This window comes from Chiroxiphia lanceolata, chromosome 4, assembly GCF_009829145.1.
Source record: "Chiroxiphia lanceolata isolate bChiLan1 chromosome 4, bChiLan1.pri, whole genome shotgun sequence".
In the NCBI taxonomy this organism is placed as follows: Eukaryota; Metazoa; Chordata; class Aves; order Passeriformes; family Pipridae; genus Chiroxiphia; species Chiroxiphia lanceolata.
This window is the reverse complement of record NC_045640.1, coordinates 41086984-41105687: the sequence shown is the minus strand read 5'-3', so window position 1 is coordinate 41105687 and position 18704 is coordinate 41086984. Positions and strand designations below refer to the sequence as shown.

Sequence of the window (18704 nt, the reverse complement as noted above, 5' to 3'; positions counted from 1 at the left end):
ATGAAGACTTTTCTGAAAGCTAGACAGTATGTTGCACCTAGATTTATAGAGAAAATAATGTTCTGTTGTGTTCGTAGGTTTATCATCAGTCGAAGTTTACAACTTAAAGACTAACGAGTGGTTTCATGTAGCTCCAATGAACACAAGAAGAAGTAGTGTTGGCGTAGGTGTTGTTGGAGGTAAGTTGACAAATTATATTAAAAAGAACAGGTGGGAAAATGCAATCATTTACTCTACTACTTTTTCTTACTATTGAAAACATGCTTCGGATTTATATTTTTGCTCAACCTTGTAATTTGTTCATTCAGATGGTAATGAACAATATGTAATCACTCCACTTGGGTTTGACCACTTTTTAGCATAATAGTTTTAAATTTTTTTTCAGAGCTTCAACAGTGCCTGACACTAACTGAGGAAAAGCTCTCTAAGCATGTGTACTCTCAGTTATATATATATGTCAGCAAAGTCAGAGAGCTGAAGTGATGACCTTATCAATTGGTCTTTAGTGATGTAGCACTGTTGTATTGTCAGCTCTGTTATCTGCGGCTGACTTTGCTGGCTGCACGCTGGGGATGATGCCAAGGACAGTGCCAGGAAAACTGCTGACTTTCCAGTCAGCCTGGATGTCACTTGCACAATGCAGGCCTGGGCTGGCTCTTGGGTCTTAAAAGTGTTAGGTGTCTGTGTTTTAACTGCATAGGAACCACTGCTGTGTCAAATCTGAAAATGCAGACTGTACAAGTAATTTTTATCTGAATTTTTGATATTTCTAGGAAGCCTATTTGTGAGATGCCAATATTAAACATACTTGAATTAGCTTGCTTTGAACAATGCTTAACTAAAAACCTTACGTTTGTATTTCAGCTAGGCAATTTAAAATCTTTTGACTTGCATTGTTCTTGTTAGATACTGGCTGCCTTTTACATCCTAAAAATGACAAGAACTGTGGTGTGCTAACTTAAACTGTTTACAGAGTAGAAACTCAGTAATTGACTGGTGACAAATACTGATTAGTAGCTGACTCAGAGAACGAGGACTTCTTCTCTGCCTGTGTACCAATACAGTCTGTGTGCATTAGAAATTTGTCACTTTGTGTTGGCTACCCTTTTAGGTAAACTGTATGCTGTTGGTGGCTACGATGGAGCATCACGTCAGTGCCTTAGTTCAGTAGAATGCTATGATGCTAATACGAACGAGTGGAGCTATGTTGCAGAAATGAGCACTAGACGGAGTGGAGCAGGTGAGTGGACAAGGATCAACTATCCTTGCAAAACTGAAAATCTGTGGGTTTAAAATGTATCTAAGAATATAAAAGGTAAGCTTTTGTGAATCTAATGGAATGTGCTAGTCCTAAATGGCTGATATAAAGCAGGTTATAAAAGCAAAACTGTCCTACAGAGTAAGATTCAGTCTGTTAATAGTAAATATTTCTCTTTGCTCTTTCATACTTTCATATTCCTCCTCTTTCCATGACTTCTGATGTTTTTTAACATACAGACTAATACTCATGGATTGTAACAATCACTGTCGCCTAAATACTGAAGTATCAAAATCTATACGTCTAGGATGAAAAAATGTCTTTTCTTCAAAGATACCTCTTTGCCAGTGTAGGGCTGATTTTTCAGGTTGACTTTACATGTGAACTGTGGCTAGGTTCCCACCTCTTTGGAGGACTTGTTCTGCATTCTGATTCACTTCAGGAAATTTTGTCCTTGTTCATTCTTAAGTTTGTATTACTGATTCCATCCTATTACTTCCACTTACGTACCCTTTATTTCACCTTCAGTAGTTCTCCTCATCACCTGGTGTTTACATCCTCTCTACATGTACAGCCTACTACATGTTATCCTTCCTTATTGTTTAGCCAAAGTATATCCATTTATTTCTGTATAATCTTAAAAATCCCTTCTTTATTTTTTTGTGGATTTTTTTTTTACTTCTTGTGATTCTGGGTATGTATATTTCTCTTTAAAGACATCAAAAGTGCCTGTGGTATTACACTTTTGTTTAATGAAATGATGCTTCCACAGCTCCAAATTGACTTTAGCATTTTCATTATCTATTTATATTATGGACTTGAATCTCATTTACTGTTCACTGTCCTCTATTTGTCTTTTGGTATTTCAGGTTTTTTCAACTCGCAGAAGTTATTTTATTTCTCTAGATGCGTTCCCAAGGACTTTTTCAAGTCAAATTCCATGATATTATTTTCTACATTAATTTTTCTAGTAGTTTAAATCACTTTTTTTGCCAAGTACTCAAAGGCGGTTTTTAGCAACACCCTTCAAGTATCTACTGGTGATTGCATTAATGTGCTACATAATTGGAAGAGCTATTGCTACAAATAAATCTGGATGGACTTCTAGTATGTTCAGTAGATGATTAGTAGTTATCCCAACTTTTCATCTTACCTTCCATTATTCTTTGTTAACTCTGAACAGTTTTTATCTGTATAATGATGTCTAAATTAAGTTTAAATAATTTCAAAAGAAATCTATCGAAGTATTAAATTCATTACTAAAATTAAGATAGTTTGTGTTACTTCCATTAAAGCCTTACAAAATCAGCAAGTTGATCTCTCTTATTACTAGAAGTCATGTTTTGATTGTGTTTTTAAACTAAAACTATGACCTTAATGAAGGAAACATGATATATTGTACCTCAAGAAAACATAGTTGTCTTGTGAAACTTCTAGTAACTCCGTCTGTGCATCTTGGAAGTAAATCTAGATTTAAAACTGGACAGAGTTGCAGTAAGGGTATTGTTAAATACTCCTGTGTAATATTGGCAATTTTTGAGGAAAATATTTTTATAAAATGGGCAAACTACAAGTATCATTATAAAGACAAAGAGTGTTGGTGTGTTGTGACAAAGCTTCATTTTGCAGTCTGCCCGCACACACATTTTGTTTCAGCATTTGGGATTTATTTTTTGATACTCTGTTTTTGCAAACTGTTATTGTGCTTGTAGCCTATTTATACAGTAGATATTTTCAGAATATTTTTTAATGTTGAATTTCTTCTACAACTCTGAAATTTTTAGTTCTTTAGATACACTGACTACTGGGATCTTTCTGTCCCTCTCCTCTCTCCCCTTGTCCCTGAGTTCAGGACTGTGTTTGCTTACTCAGCTCTATTCTGCCTTTTATCTTGTCCTCTGATTAAAAAAACCAAAATGGAAAGGAAAAGTAAATATAGTCAGTTATTTCAGATTCATATAATGGAGTAAAGTAACGAACATTCTTCTGTGCCACTCTGTAAAATATATGGAAAATTATATTTTTGTGTGGCAGAGGAGTGGGTGGTAATGTGAAAATCGTGACCGTTGATTGGGCTTGGCTGTAGAGGCCAAATATCCAAACCCACCAGAACTGTCTCAACTGGTGATCAGTCTGATGGTGTTATGGGTACTAACTAAAAAGAATTTTGTTCCTGTGTTCAAGTTTTGCATCTCTGGTCATCTCAAGGAACTTAAGCTCATCTCTTCTGTTCCTACTGCTTCAGCTTCATTCAAAAGCAACTTTTCAGAGGTTAACCCTCAGTTACTCTTCTTTAGTACCAACTGCTTCTCAGTTGATCAATACGGGCACAGATCTGTTTCCAGCAACATATTGGGATGAGGAACTTCAGATCCAGATATAGGCCATTTGGGAGGGCTGAGAGATATAAGACAGGGTCCTGAAAAATGGGCAGGAAAGAAATGTAACAAAGAAAGGAGAACTCAGAAGACGGCAACAAGAGGATACAGACGGAAGCAAGAAATAAGGTAGGACCTGGAAACTGGGTGTGGGATTAAGGGAAAATGAAGCACCAAGGAGGAGTGGAGGACATTATTAAAAATAAGGAACTATGAAAAAAAAAAGGCAATGTGGCAGAGGGAATACTCAACACACTGAATAGGAAGGTTGGTAACTACACCAAAAGCATGGGTGGGGGGATTTATATCACATCACATATTTAAACTGAAAATCATAGCCCTCCTTCTAGCTCTATAATGTTTGATTCTACAAAAGCTGAGTGTTGTATTATCCTGTCTGTGTGATCAGAGTGGGAGAAAGAAAAGTTGTCATACTATACTGTGACATGACAGCTGGAAATAATAGCAATAAAAGAGGAATTAAATGAACTGGAAAGGATATGGGGAAATGTTAGTAGTGAGTATCACTGATAAAGTATTAGATAGGATGATTTATAAAAGTGTCCTATCAAAAAGCTATTTTTCAGATTTACATTACCAGTTAACTTCCATGTTTCCTTTCTCTCTTCCTTTAATTATTAAAATCAATCTTTTTAATAAGAAAATTTAGGCATTTCAGCAGGAGTTGTTTCTCTCCCCATATAGGAATGGCTCTTATATACAATATTAGTGATATGTTTTCAAAGATACTTCAGCTGGTTATTAAGGTCTCAGGATTCTCTTTTATTTATTTTTTTTAAATGAGTATTTTTTTTCCTCCAAAGGACTTAACTGATAGTGTGCATTCATATTTGTTATTTCCCTTTAAAAAAGATTTTTAAGCTGTGCCCTTTCCATGGAATCCTTTATGAACTGTATTTGCAAATCTGTGTCTCAGCTTTGAGTTTCATAATCTCCAATGTGACATATATTAGATTTTCCAATATATTTCCATAGTGCTGCTTTTTGGTTGTCTTTATGGTCCATCACACAAAAGTTTTAATCCAAAACCCCTCTACATTTCTTAAATTTATTATTTTTGGGTTCTAATAATGCATTATAAAATGAGGAATAAATAAACAGGCCTTTCTTTCTGCTTTCCCCATTACCATCTTTTCAGTATGTGCAGCCCAATTAGCAAGTAGATAGAACTAGCTTTATTCACTCCTTCGTTCCAAGGCCACAGATTTATGAACTTTGGTTGTAAAGTAAAGGAGACCTTAGGATTAAAGGACATGCTTTGATATCCTTTTGGATATTTTGATAACTGAAGTTTGTTTCAAAGATGCTTGGTATTCTCCTCCAAATCCCAGAGAAGGTATTCACTCTTAACTGTTTCCTTCTGTTTTGTATATATGTTTACAAGCTATTCCAACAGTTCAGTGGAAACATCCCTATTGTATAACGTCTATCCATTCAGCTTTTATCCTCTGTACTGCACAGTTTTTACTTTCTAAAAATTCACTTACACTTTATCATCTTGTCAGATTTCCGTTATGCTGGCTGAGCACACTGTCTCATTTACTGTCACTTCTAATTAGTCCTAAATTTCAACAATCCTCATTTTCCTGCACATCATTTTTCGTCCAAAATTTTCTAAACCTTCTGTTGCAGAACAGCTCTGGTCTTTGTATGGTGCAATATGGTAGATGGGCATGCAAGGCACTTTATCAGTGTCCTGCTATATTATATTTATCAGTGTCCTGCTATAGTTACTGTCTCTTTGCTTTAATGCATCCTGACCCAAATGTTTTCTGAAAGAGTTTCTAGCATTGACCTAATGATGGATCTATGTTAGTGGACATAATATTTGTTGTTTCTCTTTTGTATCATTCAAACTATTCTCTAGTTAATTCTGTGTATTTTCATATGTTTGCAGGTGTTGGCGTGTTAAACAATTTATTGTATGCAGTAGGTGGTCATGATGGTCCTTTGGTAAGAAAAAGTGTTGAAGTGTTTGACCCCATTGCCAGTACGTGGAAGCAGGTGGCAGACATGAACATGTGCAGAAGGAATGCAGGTAATGTGCAACAATGACTTTAAAATTTTGCTAATGTCATTTGGTGTGAATGGCACTGGATGTCAGTATTACTGGATTTCTGCTGCTTTCATGGTGTGGTAGAATAAAACCTGTGCTTTTTGGGGGTGAAGAAGTCCATTGCTATTTTTCATACTGGTTTCCTGTCCTTTTTTAGGTGTTTGTGCTGTTAATGGTCTGTTGTATGTAGTTGGAGGAGATGATGGTTCCTGTAATTTATCAACAGTGGAGTATTATAATCCAACAACTGATAAATGGACGGTTGTGTCATCCTGTATGAGTACAGGAAGGAGCTATGCAGGTAATGCATATAGATATTTTTTAATAGACTTTTTACAGTATAACAGCTAGGACAAGAAATTCAACAAAGCATCCAAACAGAGTCTTATCTAAGGTAAAACCTAAGATACTAAAATGGATAGGAAGAATCTTTTGAAGTCATATTTTGAATGATGACTTCAAACAATTATCCACTGCAAGAAAAAAAATGGTATTAAACTGTACTCAAGAGGGATTTAGCACAAAGGTGGTGAGACAGAAAGACGATTCTGTTATGATCAATTCTTTTAACAAGAAATTTGTCTCGATCTAGGGGTCCAATTCCAAAGTTCTTTCAGATTTAGTATTTAGAAAATAAGCTGTTTCAGCAATCTTTTCCTTCAATAATTGCAATTTCTCAACTGAGTTATCTAAGTGAATGTTAAGGATATATCTCACTGATGACAAAAATAAATTAAACTTGATTAATGGCAAGTTTTTTCAAGTCACAGAAACTTTCAGAATTTTGCACTGATTCAGACAGCTTTGTGTCAGAGAGATATTAGGGGGAAATATGTACACTGATGCTGGTGTACAGCTAAATGCTAATTGCAACATATTATATTAAAATTATATATACATATGTATATATATTTTCATGATTAAAAAAAATACTACCTAAAGATTTATACCTTTTTCACCCCACTCTAGGTGTTACAGTTATTGACAAACCATTATGATCAGTAATGGGATTTTCAACTTGATTATGCACTAGGAGCAGTCTTCAGCAAGTGTATTTGAAGTGACTGAGTATCTAAGCACTTCTCTACTTGTAGCTGCACCTTGAGTCACAGTGGAAGATGTGACTGTCTACAATTACAGATGACAGATGATGAAGATTACTCTAGGTAGAAGCAATGTGTAGGATTATTCTGCAGCTGAGCAGAAGCTGATTGAATTTTTGAAGTCTAGTGGACCATTTTTTTAAGTGCAAGATCTTCAAAAAAAAAAAGCCACCTTTCATAAGGACCGACTTCTGTCAGTCATGACTGAGAAACGGATTGTCAGTGAAGAACGGTGTGTATTCTGGTGAAAGTAAATTTTTGTCTTATTTTTTCCAGAGACTAATAAATATATTTAAGGAAATGAACTGTCAGTCTTCATAGTAGGTATTAAATCCCACCTCAGTAATTCAAGCTGGCATGGGGTAAATTTGTTTCCTTTTATAAAACTTTTGTTACCTAACTATACTATGTGCATATGTTTGTTGCTCTCCATTGAAACTCTTCAAAACCTGATTTTACTATTTATAATTTGGCACAGTACTTTGAATATGTCAGTACTATGTTGTAAAACAGAGCTGTATTTTTTGATATGTAACAATGCTTAACACTACTAATTCCCACTGAAGGAGATCAGAGATGGTATAACACTTCCTGAACAGGTGTAATTTCAAGATCTTTCTAATAAAAATGTTGTCTGTACTTAATTTTTTTCCTGTTCAATTTTGGTCACATTTAGATGTTACTTCTTTTTTACCTTTTTATCCAAAAGGTGATTTGGCATGAGAATAACTGAAAATTTATAGTGAATGTATGCAATTGCGTTGAACTTGCATGGTACTAAGGCCTATTTATGCGTGTAACCTCAGCTTCTATTAGCCAGTATCTGAATATACTGTATGTGGCCATGCTTGTAAAGCAGCTCATTTTTATTTGTTCTTGGATGGCCTCCTTTTAACATGACCAAAGTTACTGTCATATTTGGGACATTTTCTTCAAATAAAAGTTTGTACATTGTTTCCTAATGCCAACAGGTCGCTTAGAACTTGTGTTTCTCGATACAAGTCCTGACATCAGAGGGAAAAAAAAAATTGGGGGTAGTGTTCTAAAGATTTGAATGCAAAAAAAAAAAAAGGTTTAGGAAGCAGTCATGTCAACATCATTGGTTTGCTGCAGGCCTGTTTCTGAAAGCTTTGGTCGTCCGGCCACCGCTCAGTCCCCGTGAAAGCGTTTGAGCTGTGTCACGGGTGAAAGGGCTGAGAGGCACCAAGGCGCTTCATCGAGGTGTGTGACTGCCGTGTTCTGCTGGCTGCGGCGCGGTACGGGATTGGACTGGAAACCTCATGTTTGAATTGCAGGATTTTACCCGAATGACACAACCTCGGGGAATGGGGCGCTCGGGGCCGTTGCTACCATGACGACACCGTCGCCTTGGTACCTCAGAGTTCTCATCAGCGCTGGAGCAGGAAGCGGGCGCACGAACTTGGAGGGATGACAATGCGTCCAACCGCACCCACGCCGCTCCTGCAGGCGAGCGCTTTAAGTGCAGCGCCGGGAGCTGGTGGGCAGCGGGTCCCGGCCGCCGCCGCCGTCGCCTCCCCCAGTCCCGCGGCTCCACCTCAGGGCCGCTTCCGCCACCGGCGGGACCGCCCCATCGCGTCGTGTGCGTCACCCGCCTGCCCCCGCCCCATTGGCCGCGCGCCGCGGTCTCACTATCCTCACTCCACCCCTCCAGCCAATCGCGGCGCGGAAGCCGCAGCTCTGGCCCCGCCTCCCGCCCGCCTGACCCTGCGCCGCCGCCCCCAGCCGACCAATGGGCGACGCACCGGGAGGTGCCGCCCGGCCAATGGGCGGGCGCGGCGGCGGAGCGGGCGGGCCCGGCGGGTGTTATTGCTGTCAGGGCGCTGCTGCCGCCGGTGCTGTCGCAGCCGTCGCCGTCACCAGGTGAGGGGCGAGGGCGGCGGGCGCGGCTCTGCTCGGCCCAGGGGGATCGGGGTGGGGGTGCCAGGCGGGCTGCGCAGCCCCTGCCGGGGTCGCCCCCGGCTGAACGCGGGTGCCGCCGGGCGGGCGTCTCCTCTCGGCGCTCCGCGCGCGTGGGAGGCGTGTGCCCGCGTCTGTCCGCTCCCTCGCAGGGCGCGGCGGGACGGACGAGCCTGGTCCCGGTGCGGCCTGGCTGCTGGACCCTCGGCTGGCAGGGAGCTTGTGCGGGGGTCGGGGGGGGGGGGCAGTACATTGCCGTAGTTGCCGCTGGCTCAGGAGCTCGGGTTGCGAGCTGCCTTGGCGTCTGCTGGAACGCTTCTGCTGGTAGTAAGACATGGCAGCATCGTGATGCTGTTGCTGAGAAACAAAAAAATTAATAATGTTGCTGGATGCTGGCTTAGTATGTTACTTGGTATGTTAGGGTGATTAGACAGTGGAATGGGCTGCCCAGGGAGGTGGTGGAGTCACCATCCCTGGGGCTGTTTAAGGAAAGACCGAATGTGGCACTCAGTGCCATGGTCTAGTTGACAAGGAAGTGTTTGATCATAGGTGGGACTTGATGATCTCAGAGGTCTTTTCCAGCCTAATTGATTCTGTGATTTATGCTGGACCCGGGCTAAGCCTAACAGCTGGGGACTGAGCCATGTCCTGTGAGTTGCAAGGATGTTTGAGACTGGAAGATGGACCTAATTAGAGGTGGTCCAGAGGAGGGCCCCAAAAATGGTCAGACGAGACATCACCTAGGGGAGAGGCTGGGAGAGCTGGGGTTGAGCAGCCTGGAGAAGAGGAGGCTCCAGGGACACTGTAGTGTAGCCTTTTGGTACACAAAGGGAGCTTTTTGCCAAGGGTTGTAGCAACAGGGCACAGGGCGATGATTTTAAACTAAAAATGGTTAGGTTTAAGTTGAGCATAAGGATGACATTTTTCACAGTGAGAGTGCTGAGGCACTAGAACAAGTTGCCAAAAGAAGTTGTGGATGCCCCATTCCTGGAAGTGTTTGAATGCCAGGTTGAATGGGGCTTTAAGCAACCTGATCTAGTGAAAAATGTCCCTGCCCATTCCAAGAGGGTTGGGCTACAAATAACCTTTAAAGGTCCCTTCCAACCCAAACCAACAAGCAGCCTAGTCTGTGAAAATGGCACAAATTCAGAGCACCTGCAGGAATGCGGCCTCTATGCTTTTGGGAGCTGTGATGAAAAGTCCATTACTTAGAGAAAGGTGAATTGCCTCAAGCCAGTTTGAGTGTTAATGTAATTTGCATGGATTTTGTCTCATATATATTATTAACTTAGCTATGAGAAGAATGGGACTGGATAATCAAGAGATCACAGTTAATTCATCTATTAAATCTCATGTGAACCTTTATCTGCTCTTTTAGTATAGAATACAATTATCCCACAAAAACATTGAAATAAATTTGGCTAATAATTAATACTTCTTTATCCTTTTGCTCCCTTGACATATCGTCAAAACTTGAGCCGATTGTCTCTCAAACCAACCTAAAGCCTTGGACTTTCAGACTATTCCATGGAAAGAGAATCTGTATTTCCCCTCGTTTCCCAGTTTTTACTTTAGAACTATGGAACAGCTATGACAGGTAGTGTTTTTTTCTCTGAAGATTAACTGCTGGTAATTTTTTATCTAAATTGCAGGTTACTTACAACTATAGAAGAGCTGCAATTGTGATGTTTTATGCTTGAAGGATGGCAATGAACGACAGTGTTAATATCTTGAACTCTGCTTATCTGGCAGTGGAATATATAGACTCTTTCTTGCCTGACAATCCCCTGCAGCAACCATTTAAAAATGCCTGGAATTACATGCTGGATAACTACACGAAGTTCCAGATTGCAACTTGGGGATCACTTATAGTTCATGAAGTTTCATACTTTTTGCTCTGTGTACCCGGATTTGTCTTTCAGTTTATACCATACATGCAAAAGTATAAAATTCAGCAGGTAAGAAAAAGTTGTGAACTATACACTTCCTGATTTGTCTTTGAACACATCAAGTAGAGCATATAAGTGCAATATCCTAGTTTCCAATGTATATGGCCCCTTTTTATCTGTCACTTGGTCATCCTGGAAATGACAGAGTAAAATAACAGTGTGTGTGAGTATCTAAAGGTTTTCCCCCAGTTCATTGTAATCTGAATTGGAAATTAATAACACCAACTTCTGAAATTATTACAGGGCTTGGTAAAATGTCTCCTGCAAAAACTGGATGTTTTCAAGACCATTTATTTATTCTTCAGCTTCTCTTTGTATTATTTTAGCAATGGAAATGCATTCCGTGGTGTGAAGAAGAAAAGCAAACTTGGATTGTGTTAAACTGTTGAGTACGAAGTGTTCCTGCTAACTGTAAACACTGAAATAACAAAAATAGTTTGGGGTGACTGGTGAAAACAACTTATATTAAAACACTAGCTTAGAAAAATGAGAGGTTTTGATGAAACTGAATTCAGTCCTTTGTCATTTGTGTTGCCCAAGTTAATTTGCGTTGTTGGAAGAGGTACTGGCTGTCTTCCAAGGTGAAATGAAACTGACTCCAAGTGAATTTTTGGAGCACTTCAGTTATGTGTAATAGAAACATGTAACACAAGTGATTCTTTTTGCTTCTTTTTAGGATAAACCAGAAACTTGGGAAAAACAGTGGAAGTGTTTCAAAACACTCATCTTCAATCACTTCTTCATTCAGCTTCCTCTGATTTGTGGTACCTATTACTTCACAGAGTATTTTAACATCCCATATGAGTGGGAAGAGATGCCTAGATGGTATGTAGATTTTTCTGATATGGTAGTCCTGAGTTACATACAGTTGAAGGCAGAATATTACAATTAATGTCTAATGCACAATAATTTCTTGGCAACGTAAACTGTGTGTTAGTCAAGCTTCTGTTGATGATTAACTCCTGTAAGAGCTAATTAGAATTTTCTAGATTTTTTTTTTAAATGGCCCCAAATTGTTCTAATCCTCAGAAGAAGGGAGATTAGGAGGAGTTTATGGAAGTGAAGCAAGATTCATGGTGGTGTGGTTTAAATGTTGGACTTCTGGGGGGTTTATTTATCCAGGTTTTTTTATTCCTTCTAAGTGTTTCTTTGCTTCACCTTATTTTATATCATAGCAGTAGGATGTTCCTCAGAGAAGAGAATGTACCACCTGCTTCACAGTCTTCTTTTCTTGCACTAAACTGATACACTTTTAAATAAAGCTGAATTACCAGTTAGTGCCCCCTACTCCCCCACTCTGCACCCTGATATCAGTTCTTTACCACAGAAAGTCATCTTTCTTGGAAAGCCATTTGTTCCCTGGTTTAGAGAGCTGATGCAGCTCTGTATTTTTATATCAAGGTCTCACACAGTCTCTGTTTAGACTATAGATTGCATGTGTAATATTGAAATGACAGCTTGTTACACTGTGTGCTAACTCACTTCAGCATATCAACAGATGAGTTGATAAGCACAATAGCCTTTTTACCTCATAATTGGTATTTTTAGCATGTTAAAGTAGTGTCAGTGCACTCTTGTTCAGTCAGTAAAAAGTATAATCATTTCTGACCGTTATTAGCATATAAACTAGGATTTTCTTTTCCAGGATTGTGCATCTGCTAGAGTATTCTATAAATAATAGCTTTTCTGTTTTTTAAAGGTATGTTCTGGTTGCCCAGTGTTTTGGATGTGCAGTGATTGAGGATGCCTGGCACTATTTCCTGCATAGATTGCTGCATCACAAGAGAATTTACAAGTATATCCATAAGGTTCACCATGAATTTGTTGTATGTATTCCTTGATTTTTTTTCTTTAATAATAGTTTATGGTGTATGTTTCATGCAACCTATTTAAACATGTTATTTGAAAGACCTAAGAAATTTACATTCCTCTGACAGCTGGATATATGTCTTTTCTTGACTTCTTTGTCAAGAACAGTCATCCCATTTTGTTTCTGAAAACATTTCCAGTAATTTTGTTTCATTTCATGGGAATGAAAGATCGCATTCTTGCTGAAGTTTGATCATATCTGTTGAGCAAGGCGAAGAAGCTTTTTAAAAGTGTACATGTGGGTCTCATTGTCAGGAGAAGGGAAATAGTAAGTTTCTGGGTTTGGTGGTTTGTCAGTTCCCTACCACCTGTGCTGTTATCTAGAGCATATGAATCCCCAACACATGATCAGACAGGCAGCTCTTGCACAACCTGGGCGTGTGTGTCATACGTGTGATTCAGGGAAGGATTATACTTCGGGTGTGGGCCTCTGGAGCAATATAGCCCTTGGTGCAATACTGCATCAAGAGCACAGTGTAGCACAGACATTTTGGGTGGTTCTGCAATTTAGTGGTGTTGGAGCCGGCACTGAGCACCAGGTAATGAGCCGCACTTGGCTGGAGGAGACACTGTTGTGAGACAGGTAGGGTCAGCAGCACCTGCACCTTACAGTTAATATCCTGTGTTTGTTTAGATGGCACTGCCTCTGGATCACAGGGGTCATTTTACACCGCTGTGTTTCAGTGTATAACCTATGCTGTGCCAAAGTAAACTGCAAGCTGCTGGGTCAGGGATGGTTTATACATGCTGCCAGTAATAGAGGAGCTTGGTATTGATGGTTGCACGCATACGTACAGACATCTGCTGCAACAGCTGCTCTGTTCCTCTTGCTCTTGGCAGCCCCTCAGGTCTCTAGCTGGAGCAGCTTTTGGCCATTATTCTTGAGAGAAGTTAGCAGTTCTCACAGAAGTGATCTGTCGGCTAGTGGCTGTTTCACTAAAAACTTTTCTTGACAGTAAAAAGGGATGATTTTAAAATATCCCTTAAGACAAAGTGGACTTTATTTTTTTTCTGATTATTTTATTTATAACCTTCAGCATTAGGTTAAATTTTTTTAAATTATTCTCTGTGTTCTACTTTTGAAAATTCTGTGGAGTGTCTTCTTTTGGTAAATCAAATGTAGGAGTGACTGGTGTATGTATGTATATACATATATATATAAAGGAGAGAAAATGTTTTATATGAATCTCAAGATAACATTTGAGTGATATGAATTTATTTTAAAAAAATGATCAAAGGTGAGGGATTTTTAATTTTTATAATAAATTTCTAAATGAGTCCTGCTTCTGAGAATATTTTGGCTTCCTTCTTTCTTCTGCTTCCAAGACTGGATGTATAGCAAAACTGATAGGAGCTTGCCAAACACTTTAATATTCCTGAAATAACACTTTGACCTGGGGTAATGGTAAGCCTAAATAAAAGTTTTCAACTTTTCAACTAGTAGTGAAGTGTTTGGAATTACTAATGGAATGATAATCCTTCTGACCTTGGAATACTGTTTTCCCTACGAAGAGCTGAGTACGTGTGTTACAGCCTTTGCTCAGTCATACCATTTTCTTTGCCCACAACATCATTCCATGTGTCCTATTGTAGTCTTGTGCAGTAGTGGGAAGGGGAGAGTGTCAAAAAATGCTGATTCTGATTTGGGGGTATATAAAGTTGAAAATGGTGACTGTTTCTGTGTGTTATCTCCTTCTAGTCTCCGTTTGGAATGCAAGCAGAATATGCTCATCCTCTGGAAACACTTATCCTTGGAACTGGCTTTTTTATCGGAATTGTTGTTTTCTGTAACCACGTGGTTCTTCTGTGGGCATGGGTGATATGTCGCTTGATGGAAACCATTGATGTACACAGGTGAAATGCTCATTGCTTCTTAATGATTGCTTTTTCTCTTGTCCCTGAGTCTGTCTCAAACTTACCCGTCTCTTTCACTGAGATGTACTGTTTATTTTGCACTGAAATGCCTTTATGTGTCTTACAAAGAATGACACAACCTGAACAGTTATCATTGTTTTCTGTTTTGAGGTAGCGTTAACAGCAGGTTTTGCTGATTAAAAGGGTGTGGACTGTCAGTTAGAGCATCTCAAGGAGGGTTTGAGAAGCTAGGTGCCTCATTATGATGTCTATCTCAAGTGATCTTATGCATATTAGAACACCAAAAATCAATTACATAAAGTAATATTCCAGACAAGAGTTCTTTCTGTTCAATATTTTGTCAGACTATTTTCTTGGGCAAGAGAAACTTTATGCTATATGACCACTGATTCTCTTTAAAATAAATGCATAAATTTCTTCTGTTTATTTGTTTATTTATTGTAGATAAAAAGGACAAGACTTCATGTCTCTGTAGTAAAACTGACTTAGTTCAAATTAGGCTCCAAAGTGCTAGGGTAAATCCCACTAGGCTTTGTTTAGTTCATCTACAAATGAATGAGCTTTCTTTCCTATGTTCAAAAGGAAGGGGTCACTAAGAGTTCATTTTTGAAATGCTAGTATTAACACTTGACCTCGTATTTGTAAATATATTATGAAGCATATAGTGTCTTATTGCAAATTGAGTGTCGAGTGTTTAAGTGGAACACGTACTACTAGTACACTCATCATATAAAGCCTTGCTTGTTTAGTTATATATTGCTTGTATACTTATCAAAGTATATGTTGTGACATAAAGCAGGAGATGTAAAACATTAATTTCCTCTGGTAATTGTCATTTTAGTTCATTGTCCACAGGAGGCGTTTATAACAAATACCTTGTGCTCTCCCCACTAGGTGGTAGTAGGTTGCTTTCCAGTACTACTAAGCAAAAGAGTTGAAATCCTTCTAAACTGTTCTGCTTTTAATGTTACTTTAGTTGTATATTTGAATTTTAAATATTTGAAGAACTTACAGTAAGCTGAAAATAAGAGTAGGCATAACTGTAGTTGATTTGAGATGCTCTCTGATGAGCTGCTGATGTCCATAGCTTGTTACTAAAAGATAGTGTTACTTTTTGTTCCTCCTTCTCAGTGTCACTCTTAGTTAAAACTGCTAAGCCAGCGGGAAGTCAGCCACTGTGATTTTATTTTTTTGTATTGCCTAGTAAATTGAGCTGAAAAGCAAGTGCCAAAGCCATTGTGTGATAGTTTACAGAATCATTTGGCTAGGGTTGGAGTGATCTTGTTTTCATACTGAGCCAGTATCACAGTGATTACCTCAGGGCCTTAGAATACCAAAAAAACATTTTTATTTTATAAAAATGACAAGTTAGTGTCTATATTTTGTAGTTTATGTCTTGGGAAAATCCTTACCATAGCTGCTTTTCTTTTTTTTCTCCCCCCTGTAGTGGTTATGATGTTCCGCTGAACCCTCTTCATTTGGTGCCTTTCTATGCTGGGGCCCGTTTTCATGATTTCCATCACATGAACTTTATTGGCAATTATGCTTCAACCTTCACGTGGTGGGACAGAATCTTTGGTACAGACTCTCAATTCATTGCCTATCAAGAAAAAGAGAAGAAGAAACAGTTCATAACAAAGAAGAAGGCTAACTGAATTTCCAATGTAAAAGTCAACTTCTGCTTTTCTGTAAAGCAAAGTAGTCATTGGTTGTTTAGCATAAATCTTGTTCCTTGGCTAAGCTGTAGAGGAAAACAGCTAATTAAACTGCAGTATCTTTCTAATGGGAATGTTTTCTATTTTATACATAAGTACTGCATATATTTTACCTACAGATTTAAAGATGATGGAAAAAAAAAAACCAAGATGACTCGTGTCTATCTTTTTCCCTTTTTCTTTTTTTGACTAAAAAAAAAAATTAATTTTATCTATAATGTTACCCATTTTGGATCCAGGTAGAATTGTACAGGTACACTGAGGTTGGTCTTAGTTTTTTTTAATATATATTCTTAAATTTGTAATATGAAATAGCAGGAGATATTAACTAGTATAATCACTGTATTATTTAAATATTGAATAAAAATTGCTTAAAACCAAAACATCTGTTACTAGGAAGCTTGAACAGGTCTTTTGCACACTGGATAATGTGAACTGCTTATAACAGAATATCTGGTTAAACATGAGTTAGCAGAGACATTCCTGATCTAGATTTATGATGTTATTTTAGATTACAGGTAAAAAGAATAGAAGTTTTTATTTGAATAAACTGGTTTTTGCTGCTCTTTTGAAGTTGGTCTGTCAGTGTACTTAGCATTTACATTACATTCTTCTCTATGTGTTGTAATTTGCTGAACTGACTTGTTGCTATATTTGCACTTGTGACTGATGAAATAAATGTGGTTTGGTTTGATGTGTGAATTATACTTTTCATATGCTTTTTAATACAAAGCTGTGATAAAACCCATGTAGGATATAGTGTCTTACTCTTCATCTCTTTAAGGAAGAAGCATTATTTATTAGTACAGTTTGCACCAGTTCTGTCTGTTAAACTACTTACAGAGAGAGCAGTAAGAAATGGAGAGCATGTAAATTCTGCTGGTTTGTGCTTTGGAGGACTTGGATACGTAACTGCTCAACGTAGCAACAACTTTTGAGCCAAATGCCTTCTCAAGGTACAGCTTGATGGCCAGCAGAATCTCAAAATCTACTACTTGAGTTGTACGGAACAGAAGCGGTAGTCAAATGTTTTTGAATCTACTTTAAACGTTTGTCTGTTGCACAGAAAATAACAGTGAAAGTATTTGAGAAGGGCTTAAACCCTTGCAAAGATCTTATACTGTCATATAAGCTGCTCTTTAGTCTTCAAATGCCACTTCATCTACTCTGTAAGTCCTTTAGAGAACTTTACAGTGTTTTAAGACCACACATGAATTTTCATGCTGCTTCACACACAGTCTCGTATAGTACTCAAAACAGGTACTCCACTGAAAGTGCAGATGAGATCAGGCTTGTAACAAAAATCAAAGTGTTAATGACATGAGGAATGACTCAAATGTTACTTGAAATATGACAGTAATTCAGATTCCTCTTCTGCATGTCTTTTGTACAAGCTTTTACTTCTCTATCTGTATCCCAGTGTTGAAATTCAGTGTTCTTCTTCCCTCTAAAAAGAAGTAAAAATATTTGACTATGGCAGGTGAACAGAAGCTGAAATCCCTGTATTATTCAGTTTTTAGTGGGAACTGCTACTTAAGACTTGCTGAATCCATATGCCCTGCCAGCCTGAACTCTCCATGGTGGAAGTGACCTCTTTAATCAGATTTTAAAGATGGCCATTATCCTCTGATTGTCAACTCACACTCCCATCCTGCAGCTGCAGCTATACTTAGCTTTATTTTACTGAACCATTAGCCTAAAAACACAAGGAGCTTTCAGTGCTTCAGATTTTCCCTGTGTGCATCATTCTGTTCACTGCTTCTCAGCCCACTGGCTTGTGCCTACACACACACTGACGCAAAATTATGCAAACCCATGAACCACTTTCTGAAATATTCCAGTAAAGGTATTTGTAAAAGCCTGGTGTCTCAGTTATTGGAAAGCTCATTGGAGTACTAAAAGTTTGATAGGATTGGCAATGTATATTCCATTCTTTAAGAGGTTTAAAAAAACCAATGCACTTTTAATGGTTATATTATCATTTGCGGTAGCATGCATGGGGTTTTTTTGGACCTTTGCTCATTACTTGAATCCATGTTTTTCTCACAGCCATTGCTATTTTCGTTTTTTTGGTTATTTTATGTACATCCTTAGTGTACAATGCGATCACATAATTCCTTTTATCTTCTTTCTTTAATAAATCCCTAGAGAATTCTGTAAGCTCTGCTTTATAAATTTATTTTTTTCTGAAAAAAAAAAGTGTGTACTGGAACTCTCAACACAGGAACTTGCATTTGAAAAACACAGACTTTGTTTTGCTGCAGGACTAGATAGAGCTGCATTTTACCACCAGCTCACCACCTTTTCAAATGTAGAACCTTGTATTTTTTACTGAATGTATGGTGAGTAAACGACCTATCTCATTACTTCATAACTTTTGTGCATTTAAAGAACTGTGTTAGGCAATTACATTTTTGATATTTTAGGCCTTTATTAAATAAGAATTTACTGATTTCTCTCCCCCATATTTAGTGAGAGAGACAATAGAGTAGTTCTGAAAATGAAGAGGTTTTTGTGCAGCTGAAAAAAATGAGAGCAACATATGGGTAACAGTTTTGGGTCT

General features: G+C 38.4%; 2 protein-coding genes across 6 annotated transcripts in view; both read left to right on the top strand.

The window, feature by feature from the left end:
• KLHL2 (kelch like family member 2) overlaps nucleotides 1-7779 on the top strand; it is a 57168-nt gene extending 49389 nt beyond the window's left edge. For 3 of the 5 annotated variants that reach the window (XM_032685402.1, XM_032685403.1, XM_032685404.1), the window contains 5 exons: nucleotides 78-179; nucleotides 1112-1240; nucleotides 5555-5695; nucleotides 5871-6014; nucleotides 6683-7779. In XM_032685402.1, the coding sequence (XP_032541293.1) occupies nucleotides 78-179; nucleotides 1112-1240; nucleotides 5555-5695; nucleotides 5871-6014; nucleotides 6683-6711 (545 nt within the window). In that variant the 3' untranslated portion in view covers nucleotides 6712-7779. Of the gene's footprint in view, nucleotides 1-77; nucleotides 180-1111; nucleotides 1241-2127; nucleotides 5696-5870; nucleotides 6015-6682 lie in introns of those variants that run through there. The other 2 variants (XR_004356605.1, XR_004356606.1) reach the window with 2 other exon arrangements.
• Nucleotides 7780-8598: 819 nt separating this feature from the next.
• On the top strand, nucleotides 8599-16843 carry MSMO1 (methylsterol monooxygenase 1). Its single transcript, XM_032686310.1, has 6 exons — nucleotides 8599-8697; nucleotides 10386-10691; nucleotides 11359-11507; nucleotides 12382-12508; nucleotides 14251-14405; nucleotides 15874-16843. Exons 2-6 carry the CDS (start codon nucleotides 10437-10439, stop codon nucleotides 16079-16081), a joined length of 894 nt encoding a protein of 297 aa, XP_032542201.1. The 5' UTR covers nucleotides 8599-8697; nucleotides 10386-10436; the 3' UTR covers nucleotides 16082-16843.
• The last annotated feature ends 1861 nt before the right edge of the window (nucleotides 16844-18704 follow it).